This window comes from Callithrix jacchus, chromosome 7 (assembly GCF_049354715.1).
Source record: "Callithrix jacchus isolate 240 chromosome 7, calJac240_pri, whole genome shotgun sequence".
Classification (NCBI taxonomy): domain Eukaryota; kingdom Metazoa; phylum Chordata; class Mammalia; order Primates; family Cebidae; genus Callithrix; species Callithrix jacchus.
In genome coordinates, this window is record NC_133508.1 from 50,989,939 (window position 1) to 51,006,343 (window position 16,405).

At 39.3% G+C, this 16,405-nt stretch overlaps 1 protein-coding gene across 7 annotated transcripts in view; it reads left to right on the forward strand.

Annotated features, from left to right (window-relative positions):
- The window catches only part of PRDM2 (PR/SET domain 2), a 126,654-nt gene that overhangs the window by 11,694 nt on the left and 98,555 nt on the right, over positions 1-16,405 (forward strand). For 5 of the 7 annotated variants that reach the window (XM_035307793.3, XM_017974339.4, XM_035307799.3 and 2 more), the window contains exon 2: positions 6,695-6,768. The exons of the other annotated variants lie outside the window; for them this stretch is intronic. In XM_035307793.3, the coding sequence (XP_035163684.1) occupies positions 6,760-6,768 (9 nt within the window). In that variant the 5' untranslated portion in view covers positions 6,695-6,759. The remainder of the gene's footprint in view (positions 1-6,694; positions 6,769-16,405) is intronic. 7 annotated transcript variants of the gene reach the window in all.

The window sequence follows — 16,405 nt, forward strand, 5'->3', positions numbered from 1 at the left end:
AGGAATAGATATTCTGATGACGGAGAAAAAACCCTGGAATGCCACAGTCTAAATGTGGATTTATAGTCCTTTTCTAGCATATCAGCAGGTTCTTCCTTATTTGATGTTTTGATATGGTGTTATTTAATTGCTCAAGGCCCACTGGAGATAGAGGGCTGTTGACCTCAGAGCTCTATAAACTTACGTATTTCAAAAAAAGCTTGAATCAGTCTCATTTTCTCATTGGAGCTCTGCAGCTCTAAAACCACTGACAACAGCAGACCCTTGGTTTTCTAATCTGTTACATGGAAACTATGTTGTCAGTATCAGATTGTCCCACCTGGAGCAAACCCAATACACTCCACTTCACTATTTAGGTTTCTGCCACGGGATTCTCTGCTCTGTGCATTTGGGGAATCCGGGCCTACGATAGTTGTCTGTTCTGTTCTGGGCCTCACTGAGGAAACTGATTATTGAAATGGAAGAAATTACTGGTTTATTTGTGAACATTCTATTCTCATATCTCTTACATAATTGTAGGTAGGGAAATTGCTGTATGTGATATACTCTGTGTTAACCAATGTCTTTTGGTCTGGGGAGAAATCCTTTCCGGGGGTGAGAGTCATGAGTGGTTTCAAACAGAAGGAGTTCTTCCCCTCTGGTTCAGCGGTTTGTTATACCTTTCCTGTATTCGCAGTTTCTCTCCACATACACAGAATCTCCTTATTCTTAAAGTATCAGGTTTGATTTTTCACTTTATTTAATTTGGTAATATAGTCTGCATTTTAAAACCAAAATTGGGGCTATATTTTTTTAGTATGAAACAATATTACTCTTGTAAAATCGTATTATTTTAGAAAAGGAAAACTGATAATTTTTCGTTTAGCAAATTCCTGGGCAGATTCGATATTTGTGCTTTTGCTGAATCTAACAAGTGGGTACTACATGTTTTCATATTGATGCCTAAAGTTTACAGATTCTTTCTAGTTGTGGAGTCTTTCTGAAGAAAAAAAAAGTTCACAAATTGTAATTTAGGAATTATGTGTGGTAGTTTTCTATGACAATGCATACCTTAATAGCATTTTTTTTTTTTTTTTTGAGATGGAGTCTTGGTTCTTTGCCTAGGCTGGGGTGCAGTGGCATAATCTCTGCTCACTGCACCCTCCACCTCCCGGGTTAAAGCAGTTCTCTGCCTCAGCCTCCCAAGTAGCTGGGATTACAGGTGTGCACCACCATGCCCAGCTACTTTTCGTTTTAGTAGAGATGGGGTTTCACCATGTTGGCCAGGCTGGTCTTGAACTTCTGACCTCGTGATCCACCTGCCTTGGCCCCCCAACATGCTGGGATTACAGGCATGAGCCACCGAGCCTGGCAGCATTTTAAAATTAATGAAAACGGCTTTTGAGAAGGTGGCATATTTCAGACATTTTTATTATTTTTCTAGAAACTTCAGGATTGCAGGAATCTTTTGGTCAGAGTAAGTTAAAGTCAGTGTTAGAAGACACTACAGATCTACTCTGCTAAAAGCTGAATCATCTCTGTATGTGTTACGGTATTTATTTGCCTTGAGATCTACGCTTTGTGGTGATTAAACTTTTTTTTTTTATGTTGACCTTGAACTTTCTAAGACTTCTTTCTTAAAATGGCAACTTTTTTTCTTGTGTCCAGTCCATGTTTTCATTCTGGTCTTTTAAATTTGATAAAAGCATACTAACTCCCTTACTTCTTTCTCTTTTATCCTTCATCCCTAAACTTCATGAGTCATAAAAGTTAAAGTTTCTTCTGAATCTTGATGTCACAATGTAGAATTTTTTGTAACTTAAAAGAATTACAAAATAGTATGAGTGACCTCTGTGTGACTATTGCAAAGTTAATTATTTTCCAGATACTCCCCGCTCCCTGTCAAAGATCTAAAGTGATTCTAAAGAAAATTGTAAAAAATAATATCAATAATTTAGAGGTGAATGTACAAATCAAATATGTATTTTCCCAATTTTCTCCCTTCCCCCACAGACTTAAACTAATCTTAAAGAATCTACTGTTGCTCCTACTTTACCTTTCCTATAGATTTGTAGATTTTTACAAGTCTGTAAGGGACAAATATGAAGACAGTTTAAGTGTTATATGTATTACATTATATTACATTAATGCTAGTTTGTGTCTTTCTTTAGTTAAATCTGCTTTATTTCAGAGGATTGGTAATAGAGAATGCTGGGGCTGCAGGGCTGGTATGACCCAGGAAAAGGGCTGTCCCACATGTCTCTAGATTTTCTGGTCTCTAGACTTCTGTGTCAGAAGACAGCAGCTTAACAGTTATTGCGGTTGTTGACACTTTATGGGACTAGTATCTTAATAATGACCCAAATTATTTGATTGCTGTTATGTTGATACTGATCATTTATCATGAAATCATCTTTGGGCTATTAATAAATATTTATAAGACTGGTTTGTCTAGAACTTGAAAGCAACATCTTGAAAGGTTAAGTGCATATACTCATTAAAATCTTGATATGTAAAGTAGAGATCAAGCTCTTATTTTCAGAGTGTATGTTCTGAAGTATAGTTGGTGATAAAAATCCACATGCTATAAATTTGTATATCTACTAATATGCTTTATCTGTTCCTTCTAGGACTGATAAATATTAAGGTGGGATGAAAGGCATGTGTTAGATTTAGTCAAGGGGTGCTATAGAAATATTCAAGAAGGTTTGATCAGGCATGGAAATCCAGAAGAGAAACTAAGGCATAAGCCAGAGAAGTAAGTCCTAGGGATTTAAAGATTTTCAGTATCTGCCATTAGAAAAGCAGAGGCACTTAACTGTTTAGTACTTTTAAAAAGAGTGTTTGGTAGAATTGTTAAGGTTTTAGTGATACGCGTGGAAAGATTTCTCTCTGCCTCTGCACTGCTGGATTGATCATGCAGTTTCTCACATTTGATTAAACCTTGGCCTGGAGATACTATGTATTAGTTAAATGGGTATGTAAAGACAGGACTGTGAAGTCAACACTGAATTTGAAAGTTACGTGGGATTGCCATGGCACTTCCATGGGGGTTTCGAGCAGTGCCGAAGGAATTTTAAGGAAGTTATACCAAAACTTTTTACATACTTTGGTTGCTTTAAAATACATTATTATCCTGCCGCTAGTCACATCGTTACTGCAGTTCAGAGGTTCTCTGTTGGAAAGGCATTTGGGAATGTGTATAGGTATTTCCAGTCGTCAAAATGTTGGAGGCACTGCCAGTGTTGATTGCTCACAGCAATGTTAAGTGCCCATAAGGAAAGGGACAGTCTTGCTCAAGGAAGAATTAGCCAGTCCAAAATGCAGTGGTCCTCTGTTGAGAGACTCTGCCCAGGTCTGTCTTACTTCTTTTCTTTTAACACCCCTTGTTTTTGGTATAGTTGAATAAAGAATTAAGTTTTGAAAATATCATTTGAGGATTCACTGTCAGATTTACAGTGTTTTTGATATTTTAGGTATATAGCTTGACTATGTTGTGAGTCCAAGAGGGAGGAGGAAGAAATGAGGGTCTGATTTTTAGCAACTAGGATTTGGAAGTAAGAGGGAGGAGGCTCTACCCACACGGATACATGGTGAACCTTTAAGGAGAAGATGTTAAGATCTTTCTTTTCTCTGGAAAGAAATAATAAGTGCATTCTCATTTAGACAGAGAGGAAAAAGGTAATGTAGAAAGTCAGAGAAGATTATTAATTATGTAATAATCTGAATTATATTCTAACCTTTTTTATTAAGAAGAAGATGATAGCTTGGGCAACAAGGTGAGAGTTCATCTCTGCCCCCCACACAAAAAACATTAGCCGGGCATGGTGGCAACAGCCTGTAGTCTTAGTTACTTAGGACGCTGAGGTGGGAGGCTCACTTGAGCCCAGGAGTTTGAGGCTGCAGTGAGCTATGATTGTACCACTGCATTCCAGCCCGGGTGACAGAGTACTACCCCATCTCCAGAAAAAAACAAAACAACAATAACAACAAAAACAAAACCCTTGAGATTCATTGAATTAATAAATCAAAGAATACAATGTTTTAAGTACTATTTTAGTTGTTCAATATCAGATGTTAGGATATATCTCAGTTGTCTGAATTGTGCCTATGTACTAGCAATGACAAGAGGTGAGGAAAAGAAAAGAAGTGTTAAATAAAGAGGGAAAACATGAAAAGCAGATGGTAAGAAGAAGGCAGCATCTCAGAAAACAGCAGGTCCATCTTCCTATGCCTTTAGGACAGAAACCTCAGCGCCATCCCTGACTTCTTTCTTTCCTACCTAAGATCTAAACCTGCAGCACATCTTGGGTGCTCTTTTTAAAAAATGTATGTGGGATCCACACGTCTGCTCTACTGCCTGAGCCGCACCCACATTGTCTCCTGGTGAGACTGGGCATCAGCCTCCAACATCGCCTCTTCACTTGCCCCTCATGGACTGTGCACCAGCCACACTAGCCGCACCAGCCGCAGCTCCCTCTCCGCTTTCCCAGGCTCGCAGCTCTGTGAGGCTTCTCACTTTCGCTTCCACCTCCACCTCCATATAACGTTTCTCCCCATACTTTCCTGGCTCGAAGCTCTTCTCTTTCCTGGCTTTTGTGTAGACGCCTTCTCTGAGTCCTCTGACCACATTGTTGAATTTGCACACATAGAAGTAGAGACAGAGACTGTAATTCCTAGCTCCCTCTCCCTAACTCTTTCTTTTTTTCTAAAGCACTTTCATTTTCTAGCACGCCACATATTTTACTTATGTATTTGCTGTGGCTGTCCTCCCCAGAAGGGCAGGAATCTTCCTCCTTTCCACTGCTCAAGGGCAGTGCTTGACACTTAGTGGGTGCTCATGGGGAGTCAGGAGTAAAAAATTGGTGAGATGTAGTTAAGATGCATTAGCAGAAACCAAAATTATGAGACCTTGACTGAATTATCTTAAGCTCTTGTTAATTGAGGATGCTGGTGCTGTGCTTATTTTGGCAAAGGTGACCTGAGCAAGTTCACCAAAGGCAGCGCAGTGCCCTCTGCTCCTTGGGAGAAGCTTCATAAATGGTAGTGATGATGATACTGACAATTCTTGTGAGAGGGAAAAGGCAAACAAAGGGAAATAGGAAAGTTACTGCTCTTCCAAACATCTTTTATTAAAATGTTTGCATTTTTACTATAGATGTTTTTTGTTCTCTTCCTCAAAGAGAACTCCCCTGAGTCAGTGTTAATAAATGTACCCATAAAAGCTTAGTAAGAGGACAAGTGAAACCCCTGACAAGCACCTGGGGGAATATGGTGACATGCAGGGCCACCACGTGGAACTGGATAGTAGTCAGATGTGCACATCAGCGGGACCACTAACCTCATCACTGTTTAATACCAAAATAGACATTTTTAACTTGACAACAGTCTTAAGTCTTACAGAAGAGACTCGATTATGTTCAGTATGCAATGTTTACTAAGGTAGGACATGTAAATACAGATGAGAAAGATGCTCAGTATTAAAATGTAAAGGAATGGACTTCATGGGTTAACTTTCAGTTCTCTGGCTTTTTATTCTGAGTACTCACTTACCAAGAGTTTGTATTGGTTTGGCTAGCAGGGAGCTCTCTAACAAGACACAATGTCATGGAATTCATCATTTCGCCAATGAATAAAAGTAGTGCAGACAGCCAGCCCTAACTTAAATATAGTGCCTTTGATGATTAAGGATGATCAGGTGAGTGGTTAAATAGATCAAGAAAAGGCAAGAAAAACCCAACGATCCTTATTAAAAAGGGTAAAAATGTCAAAACAGTAGGCAGGCAATAGGAAGAATGTCACTAAATTATGTATTCCTTGGGTTAATAAGAGTTAGACCATAAAGTTACAATGTAAGCAGAGGCTTGTGGGTCGGGGAAGGAAAGATGTGCTAAGCAAGTGCATAAAGAAATAGAATTGTGCTTAATGGTGTGTGCATGTAAACATAAAGGAAATGTTTAGAACCGTACAGTGGAATTTCTACGTAACGTCTCATGATTTAATATAATGTCTCTTAAGGCATATGTTGCAGAAAGGACCATTTTCAGAGATTATTATTTAGAAACAAGTATGTTATATGCATTTACAAGAAATAATTTTGTCTTCTTATTTTGCTATGCTATGAATACATTGAACACAGGTTTTTTTTTTTTTTTTTTTTTAAAGGGACAATGCAGCTGTTTCCAAACATCTTTTATTAAAACATTTGTATTTTACTGCCAGTTTTTTGTTCTTTTCCTCAGAGAGAACTCCCAGTGGCCAATGTTAGTAAATTAACCTTTCTAATTCAGGAGCTTGAACAACGATAATGTAATGGGCTCTAATGGTGTTTACATTCAACACAGTATTGGTGAAAGTAAAAGGACACTTATATTGCATAATAAGGTACTCAATAATGCTTTGCATTTTAATTAACAAAGCTAATATATTTTTTCTTAGGAATGATGCACTTCCAAAGCAAAGATTTGATGTCATCCTAACGAGTCTACTTTCGATTGTAGAGTACAGTGAAGCCCTAATAAAGAGGAGTAAGACATTTATTTTACTGGAGATAATAAATCTGACAGGGGAGCTCTCAGCATAGATTGAAGTTGATTTGGCATAGAGTTGCTTTACGAATAGCCCTTTGAGCAAACTCTACAGTTCTGTATGTGGTTTTAAATCCCTGTACATTTGTAGGCAGGTACATATTACAATTGTCTGTTTTTCTTTTTAGGGTTCATGTAATCAAAGAAGTTTCTTTGTTGTGTGTATCTTTACAGAACACAACAGGAATTGAAAATGAATCAGGTGAGTTTAAAAATCAGAATTTATGCAAATACGTGACCTAGATGTTAGACCAGCTCTTGATTTTTACCAGATAGTAACACACACATTAATTTCTCCTGGATTCTCATTTTTATTTCTTAAAACCATTAATTAGTTCATTGCGTTCATACTGTGCATTTGTTCGTGCAGTGGAATGTGCATTGTTTGGGCGTGGGTTGGCATTTCTGTGGTTCTCTGAGTAGAGGACTCATTCTTAGGGATTTTCATTAAGACTTTCTTTTTGACCTCCCCCTTGCCACACTCTAGTGTGAGTTTTTTTTGTGTGTGTTTGTTTTGAAGTTTATTAAGGTTTCATTTTTAGCATTTTTTTTATTTTGTGATTATCTGCTGGTTGAAAAGAGAGGATTAAAAGTTATTTATAGAGACTGCAAATGATCAAAGAAGAACCTTTAAGGATTTTGTCCTTGAAAAACCTGTTCTCAGAATAAAAACAAGAGGGCAGATATTGAAATGTAAGATGTGTTTCTCTTTACAGGAGATGTGGGATTACCTGATGATTAAATTACTCTGCTGTGGATATTTCCATAGCCTCAAGGGTGTTCCGATAAGTAGAACCAGTTATGTGAATCTAATAATATATTCTAGGGTAGGATTCTTATTTTCTGGTTTCAATATCATCTCACTTGTAGTTATAGAAATTCGTGGGTGTCAGAAATGTTCTTTTTAAAATCTTCATAAGTAGTTATTTTTAAAATATGAAGGACAAAACCAAAAATATGAAGAATGTAAATTTTTTTTTAGTCCTTAGCTTAAAATTCTCAGACTTGAAAACATTTTGTATCCATCATCAACTGAAACTTTGGACACCTTTTTTATCATTTACAGGTGATTCTAAGTAGAGATCACAAGTCCAATTTAATTAGCGGGCCAAGTTTGATAAATTCAGTCCTGTGTTGCATTGAGAGATGTGAAATTTTTGGAATGGATTCTTTTGATTTCTTTTTCATTAGTTTCTTTATCAGAAATGTTTATTTTAATGCAGAGGACATATAATATAAAAATCCGAATCTGGCGAACACATGGGACACATGCTTTCTATTATTTTAAAGCCTGCAGATTTATTGACATGCTTTTGAAGGCAAATTATTTTTGAAATGGTGAGGTGGGGGAGGAAAAAGAATAGAGTGGATTTCCACAGTCATGATCCATCAAAGTTATACACATATGTTTCATAGATTTTATTTACCTTCCTATTTTAAGATTGATTCTTAATATGAACCTGGTCACCCAAAGGAGCTTGCTTTTCTGCTGTCTAGGAACTGTTTTATTAGAGGAGTCTTGATTCTGCGTTAGAATGGTTATGAGTTCTTCCAAAATGGAATCTAAACGTTGATATTGTTCTTGTTGCATCACTGTTAAGAAATCATTTATCTGATGTGCCTACTACACCTTTAACCTTAGGATAATCATGCCTTAATTCTTGTACAGTATTAGGCTTATAATATTTCTAGTGTGTTAGACTTGACACTTCAAACTTTTGCTGTATATTTCAATGATATCAAACAAACTTCTGGTTAAAAAAGGCTGCATGCCATTCAAAAAGTTGTAGCAATAACTACTTCTTTTTCTTGGCTCTTTGACAATTTCATTTTGCTTTCGACAAGTTTTAATATCAGACCTGCAGAAGACTGCCTTTGATGCCAGATGCCAAGTTATCAGTGGAAAAGTGTCCTCTTATGTTTCTAATGGTTAACACATTTCTGATTTGGGTGTAATTTAAATGGTCTGGTAGTAATGAAACTTTTATTTGGATTATAAAAATTGTCCTCTTTTTATGAGTAAAATTTTTAGCATCTTTTTGTATATTTTCATTATTAGAAGAATATTAGTTATATGCTGTTTAGACCTGATTGTTAGGGCATAAAATCTATCAGTATTTTTCAATAATCACCCCAGTCATTTTTAAGGTTTGTGACTTATTTCAGAATAATGTATGGTTTTCCCTTCTCGTATTTATTCCTCTCATTTTCTTCTAGTAAATATGAGCAGTGAATGCTTGAAAAACTGAAAAATAACTCCACACAACAAAATTCAGATATAAAAAAGTTTGAACTTGAAGAAGATTGACTTATAAATAAAATCCTGATGGTTATTTTAGGATTAGGTTGTTCGCTCTGGGGACGGATCAGCATTGCTTTGATGGATTTTAGTTGTCAGTTCTGTTTCTTCTGATGGGTATGGTCTCTTAGACAATTGCATATAATAATTTGTTTATATATGCCTGGCAGTTGAGCTTCAGGGACTACAGGATCCTAGGTATGGGCATGTCATATGGTTTGTTATCAGTTCCTTTAGAAGAAGCAATCGAGTCCAAAGCCTGCCAGTATTCTAAGCACTGACTCTTGAGGCGGCATTCTGAACTGTTACACTCAGTTGTATCAGTGTGTTACAAGTCGGTCCTAGTGTGATAGCTCCCTCTGAGCCCACTCCTGGGGCTCCACAAAGCTCCCCGACCCACATATTCTTTGTCTTTCTTTCTCTTCCCCTCTGTTCTTCACTTAAAACTTACCCCTTTCTTAATATGTCTTATCCTCTCAATTAGAGCCAACTTGCTTTGCATGTGAGTCTTGGATCCTTCCACTTGAGCCCATGCCTGGGTGGCAGCTAGAGCAGTAGTCATTGTGCCTCCTCCCCTGGCTCTCCGTGATCCCTTCTCTCTGTTCTCAGATCATAGGTCTCCTGCTTGCTTCATTAACATTCCACACCCATCCTGATACTTAACTTTTGAGATGTTCTGCTGGTTTCCTTATTTTCCTAGACTTATCTAGGAATGGCTTTATCTCAGGAATAGGTCCGTTTTCTCAGTTGTCCCTAACATTCATTCATTCCTTCCCTCATTCATCGTGCACAGACTGTACCCCAGCATGTTATAGGTTCTGCAGTGAACTAGGTAGGCAAGGGCTCTGCCAGTAACATACTCAAAGAGGGAGACAGTTAAAAAGGAGGAAGACAAGCAAGGTAATTTCAGATAGTGAAAAGTGCTGTGAAGACAATTCAACCAGATTTGGTTATAAAGGATGATGGGTGGAGGTGGAAAGAGGTCTTTGGATTACATGGTCGGAGAAGGCTACTCTGTGGAGGTGATTGCTAGTAGAACTGAGACTCAGGTAATAACCAGGAACCAGACAGACACATGAAGATCTGGGGAAAGAAAATTCTAGGCAGAGTAAACACACAGTGGTACAGAGGCCCTGACGTGGAAATGAGGTTGTTTGTTCAAGGAACAGAGAGCAAGCCAGGGTCTGGAGCTTGGCCCTGTCATGGACTCTGGGATACGAGGACATTGGCGTGAGAGGCAAGGTTCATAGGGCCTTTAGGGTTACTGGACAGTGACACAAGCTGATTGCCATTTTTAGAACGTCCTTCCCACTGTGGTATGGAGACTGGATCGTAAGGGAGCAAGAGTGTGGTGATAGGTGTGTTCACTATTGAGATTAACACCATGCTTGAGGACAGTTTCTTCAGTTGGACAACTTAATGGACTTTTTGAAAGAGGGTACTTTGTTATATTTCAGAACTAATTTGACTGCTGTTCTTTTTCAAAAATGGTGTATAAGCATTTCTTGTTTTGTGTTTTCATCTGTTTATTGTTATAGCAGTCCTGCTTATTCATTAACCAAATATAATTTAATGCTATTTCAGTAAACTGAAGCTTGTTTGATTTTTTTTTTCCCATCGTTTGTTCCAGGATAGTAGCTTAGATTCTTGTTTGCAAATCTATTACAAAGATGAGTTGTTCATAGAATTTTAGAGATTTTCAGCTCTAAACTTAGAGATTAAACTGATGATTCTAAGCTGTTTTTCTGCTTGTAATAATTACTTTGGTAATTATTATTAGTCTGTTATAGCAATAATATATATTTTAGTATGAATATACTATCAAGGGTTCTTAATATTAAGGAAAATTGAGTCTAGTCTATTCCTTCACATATTGCTGTCATTTTCCAGTTAGTTTTGATCAATCAATATTTAAGAAACTAGGTGCTTTAATTAAATAAATTAAGCTGATATAATACTTTCTGATAATTCTCTGGGCAAAGCATATAAAAGGAGTTACTTATATGAATTTAAATGAAACACCAGTAACACTTGCTTATTCTTATATATATTTAAACATAAAAAATTAGTATATGTTGACCATGGAAAATGGTGCATGCAGCTTTATGTAACAGCAGCCAATGCCAATGTTATGCCCTAGAGCAGAGTTACCTTGCTGTTGGCAGTGAACATTTGTCTAAAGAGTGTGGAGAGAGGGGCTGGAGAGGGAGAGTGGAGGAGGTTGGTTCTGTGGTTCACATGCCTGGCACAGAGCTGAGGAGGGCGGAGTAAATGGTCAAAGAAGTGTGGACTCAGCCCTGGGGTTGCTAGAAAGACCAGAGTAGACTTTGCCAGTGAGGTAGGGAACCTTTGTAGGGTTTTGAGCCGAGGACTGTTAGAATTGAGTTAAAGAATTCTTAATAAATACAAATAGTTAAGGTATTCTACAGGGCAGAATCAGGACTTGGTTACTGGCTGGAAACAACAATACTAAAAAGTAATAACTTACAATGTTTCCTATGTGTCAGGCACAAGCTAAGAGCTTTCCGTTCAGTCAGACATTTACTGTTGACTGCAACCACATTGCGTACCATTACTATCCCTATTTAACAGGTAAGAAAGTGAACACAATCGAAAATGTTATTTTCTATTGCATTGGTATGTTTGTCCTTTATTTTCTTGGTGCATTAAAGTTTCATTTTAACATGATTTAAAGATGAGAGTTTAGATTTATTGACCTGTTTAGTTATTTGATTTTAAAAATCAATTTTGAGGTATAGTCTGCATAGAGTAAAAGGTAACTGTTTTAACTGAACAGTCCAAGTTTCACTCTTACCACTGTCGAGTCATAGGACATGCCTATCACCCCAAGAAGTTATTTTCTGCTGCTCTGAAGTTAGTCTTTCCCTGCCTAAGGTCTGTACTGATTGGCTTTCTGTTCCTACATGTTGGTCTTTCCCATTCTGAAGTTTCATAGGGGTGGAATCATACAGTCTATGCCCTGTAGTGTTTGTCTTGTTTCAGCCTGCATACTGTTTCTGAGATTCAGCCATATTGTTGCCTGTATCTATAGTTCATTTCTTTTGTAGGAGGAGTTTTATGGAAGACCATCTGACCATCTAGATATGTCTATTCATCACCTTAGTTCCAAAGAGTCCGTGAAACCCTGGGATGGCTTCCTATGTTTCATCATAGTTATCTCTCCCTGTTTTTTCTAATTCTAAAAATATACATGATATAAAAAGTTGAAACCACTTGCACTGTTTTATCATATTATTAATATAGAATTTTTTATAGGTAATTATAAGTATGAATCTGATTTTTTCACTTTAAAAAAGGTGAAAAAGTAAGGTGAAAAAAGGTGAAAACCACCTTCTAAGTAAGGTGGTTCCTATCTGTTTTGATTTAAAGCTCAATTAATAAATGTGTAGTTTTGGAAATTAGCATGCTGAATGAATAATGGTGGCACTTAAAATCTTGTTTTGAATCATGTACTCCACTAGATAAATTAGCGATTTTTGTAAAATCGGGACCATGTCTTTTTGAATGAAAATATTATTTCTGAAATTTGAAAAAAAAATTAGCAACCTGAATAACATTTCCCTAAGTCACTGGAAGGCGCTTGTGGCAAGAAGCCTTTCCTCTTATGTTAGGATCTTAACACTTGGGTAGAGAAGAAAGCTGTGGGACTGTTGAGCTCTGCTCCTCCTTTGATGTCCTCTGACTCACTCTCCTTGGTCAGTTCTGGCTCTGCCATTCTAGCTACGTGGCCTTGGGCAAGTCCTTGGCTTCTTTGTGTTCGCTTTCCTATCTGTTAAATAGGGAGAGACTTGGTGCCCACCCCATGTGGTTGCAGTCAGTGGTAAATGAGTTACTGGACTGAAAGCCCTTAGGCTAGTCCCTGACATACAGGAAACACTGTAAGTTATTATTTATTACTACTATTTTTCAGCCGGTAACCATGTCCTGATTCTGCCCTGTCAAATAGTTTAATCACTGTTACTGCTTGAATTCAGACCCAAACATCCCTTGTCTGGGCAATTACATAAAGCTCCTGATTGATTCCTCGCCAGGTTTTCCTCGCTACGGGATGGTTCTCCACAGGCCTTACAGAACGTGCAGCTCACCATCTGGGAAATGAGAAAAGCTGGCGGTCATGGCGAGTTGTTGGGAATGTCTTTGTGGAGGAACTGGGATTGGTACTTGACCTGGAAGGATGTGGAGGATATTGACCGTTAGAAGAATTGAGGGCCAGGTGAAAGCCTAAAGTGAGAAAGGCCTAGAGTAGGAAGGGGACCTACGTGGTGAGGGGAGGAGGGGCCAGAGGGTGTGCCAGGAACCCAGATGCCTGTAGGGGCCAGGGACCACCTGGAAGAGTAAAATGGGTATTTTCCTGTGATTTCTTCCAATAGAATTTTTTTTTTTTTTTTTAATCCATGGGTAGACCAAACAAACCCCATCTGATGAAAGGCTATATCCCACAGTTTGCTGCTTTGGATGAAGATAGTTTGAGAAGTTGAAACAGTCTCACCAGTAACAGCCTCACTGGGAGGCAGTAGAAAGCTCCTTCTCCTGCCTACCAACCCCCTGTCCCCACCCTTACCTATTCCCATTCTGTGTTAGAATCTTCTGGACAAGACAAGTAGAGGGGATGAGCCCTCAGGTGCCTTAATTTCTTTGCTTTCCTGAACCTTGGGAGTCTCTAAAGCTAGCAGATGAACTACTAGATTGTATTTAGAAAGTTTAAAAAGCATTTTGAATCAGATGCTTTCTAGATTGATTATTCAAGAAGAGAAAAGGTTCAGAGAAGTTGACTATAGAGTAGATTGGAAGCCAGAAAACCTCATCCCATCTCGTCACTCCTGCCCAAACCCTCCTGTGCATCCCACCGCTTTGTGAATGCAGTCCAGCCCTTTGCCCTGCCCTGGCTTTACGGGTTCCAGTCGTGGCCACCTCTGCTTTCTTCCCTTCTGCTCTGGTGCAGCTCTAGTGGCCTCTTTTTATTCCTGCACATGCCAAGCCCCTTCTCTCCTCAGCATGTTTGCCTGGCCTGCTCAGTTCTTAATACATGACTCATTCTCATCTGTCAAGTCCAAGTCCCTGTGTGACATCTTCTCTGAGAGGCCTCCCCCTGACATCCTAACTAAAGCACTGCACTGTCCCCTCCTCATCTCTCACATCACTCTTGAGGTCACTGAGACTTTGAGCACCCATAGGCTGCCACATTAGCTTGGGGTGCAGGCGGGCAGGACCTGCCCCTTCTCTTGGTGGCTGCATTCCCCAGGTAGTGCCGCTCCAGCACATGGAACATTTGCTAATATGTGCAGGACGACTGGAGACTGCTGAATAATTTCAGGTTGGAAGATGACAGTGCCAATGGGAACTGGAGAAAGGGATTGGACATGACAGGTTTTGAAGGATCAGCAGCAGTGTTTGGCTCTGTTGACCACCACACTTACTGGAATCTTCCCTGGCTTTGGTGATGCCATGAGATTGGTGCCTCTTTTGGCTTTGTGTTGACTTCTAGGACTAGGACTCATTTGCTGTTCCTTTTCTTCCTTCCATTCTTTGATAGGGGTATTCTGGGGCTTTTGTTTTCAGCTAGCCTCTCCTCCTCTGCTTTCCATTGAGGCCTGTCATTTACTTCCTGGACTCCATGGCCAGTTGCACAGCCATCTGTCTGTGCCCAGACCTCTGGGTGGTTGACTGCCAGGCATTTAGTGACCACTGCTCTGGTCAGAACCCGCCTGTCTAAGGCCCTAAACTTGCCTCTCTGGAGAGGTGATTAACCAAGCCAACCAGTGAGGGCTTTCACAATACACAGTGCACACTGTTGCAAGTTGTGGAGAGTGTTGTAACTGAGCCACAGGGGAAAGCATACTAGGTTAGGATAGTGGGGACTGGCTTCTAGGAGCCCAAAGGGTTCTTTGGGTAGAGGAGAGGCCTAGAATACAAATGCAAATTGGCCCCTTTTGGTAATCTTACCTTGCTGGGGTCTCAGCTTTGCTCCCCTGGGGTTTAAAGCCTTGGGAACTTTCTTCGACATTTTCCTCTGTTTCCTGCGAGAGCCCAAACAGGCATTGATAGTAAGCTGTGTTTAATACTCTGAAGCCATTGCAACTCATCCCAGTTTATTCTGGCATCTTTTGCTTTTTCCCCTTTAGAGATTAGCAGTGAAACCCTTCAAATGAAAAAGACTCTTGTGCCTGTTTGGGGAGAGCAAATGTCACAACCATGTCTTGTCCCCAGCTTTGCATATTTGACATTGCTCACTGTCTTTTCAAGTGTGCATAGATGTAGAAAGTTATAAAAATTCCTTCTCATGGCTTTTTTTTTTTTTTTTTTTTGATAGAGTCTCGCTCTGTTGCCAGGCTGGAGTGCAATGCCACAATCTTGTCTCACTGCAACCTCCGCCTCCTGGTTTCAAGTGATTCTCCTGCCTCAGCCTCATGAGTAGCTGGGACTACAGGCATGGGCCACCACACCCAGCTAATTTTTGTATTTTTAGTAGAGATGGGGTTTTACCATGTTGGCCAGGATGGTCTCTATCTCCTCACCTTGTGATCCACCCACCTTGGCTTCCCAAAATTCATGGCTTATTTTTAAGGGAAAATATATAAAACAAAGTATGGAAGAAAAAGATATCTCAGGGTATAGAGGGAGAAAAAGGAAGGAGGAGAAAGAGAGTAAAAAGCTTACAGTTTTAAAGCTTGTAGTTTTAATGTTAACAGTTGTGCTGAGGAAGTAGGGGAGATGCCCAGGAAGGGGAGGACATAGGACATGAATGTGTGGATTAAGCCTCCCCTGGCTCCCTCCACTCTTGTAGGTATGGTCTCTAAGAATGGGTCCTGTCTTCTGCTTCTTAGTCCTGAGAGGGAAGGTACGATGGAAGACTGGAGGCAGCAGCAGCTCAGACTTTTTGTTGATGTGTGTCATATCTATGCGTGTTTACCATGTTGGAAATGATAACACATTATTTTGAAATAGTTATAGATTCACATGAAGTTATAGGAATAGTGTAGAGAGTCTTGTGTACTCTTATTTATTTATTTTTGAGAATGAGTCTTGCTCTATCCCTTGGGCAGTGATTCTCCTGCGTCAGCCTCCCGAATAGCTGGGACTACAGGCGTGTGCTGTCACAACCAGCTAGATTTTGTTTTTTCAGTAGAGGCGAGGTTTCACCATGTTGGCCAGGCTGGTATCAAACTCCTGACTTCAAATGAGCCACCCACCTCGGCCTCCCACAGTGCTGGGATTACAGGCATGAGCCACCACACCCAGCCTGAGTCCTGTTTACTCTTTACCTATCTTTTTCTAGCAGTAACATCTTAAAAAGCTGTAGTACAGTATCAAAGCTTGGAAATTGATTTGGCATAGTAATGCTAGTCAGACTACAGGTCTTACTCATAAATCAGAAAAATGTAAAACATAAGATTAAGCAGTCACACATATTTCATAAGCCATCAGAATGATGACATTTTCACACATGATATCCTCCAGAAAACTCCACCCTACACACCTGAGAGGGAAAAAGGCAGACGACATTAATGTTGTTGTAGCA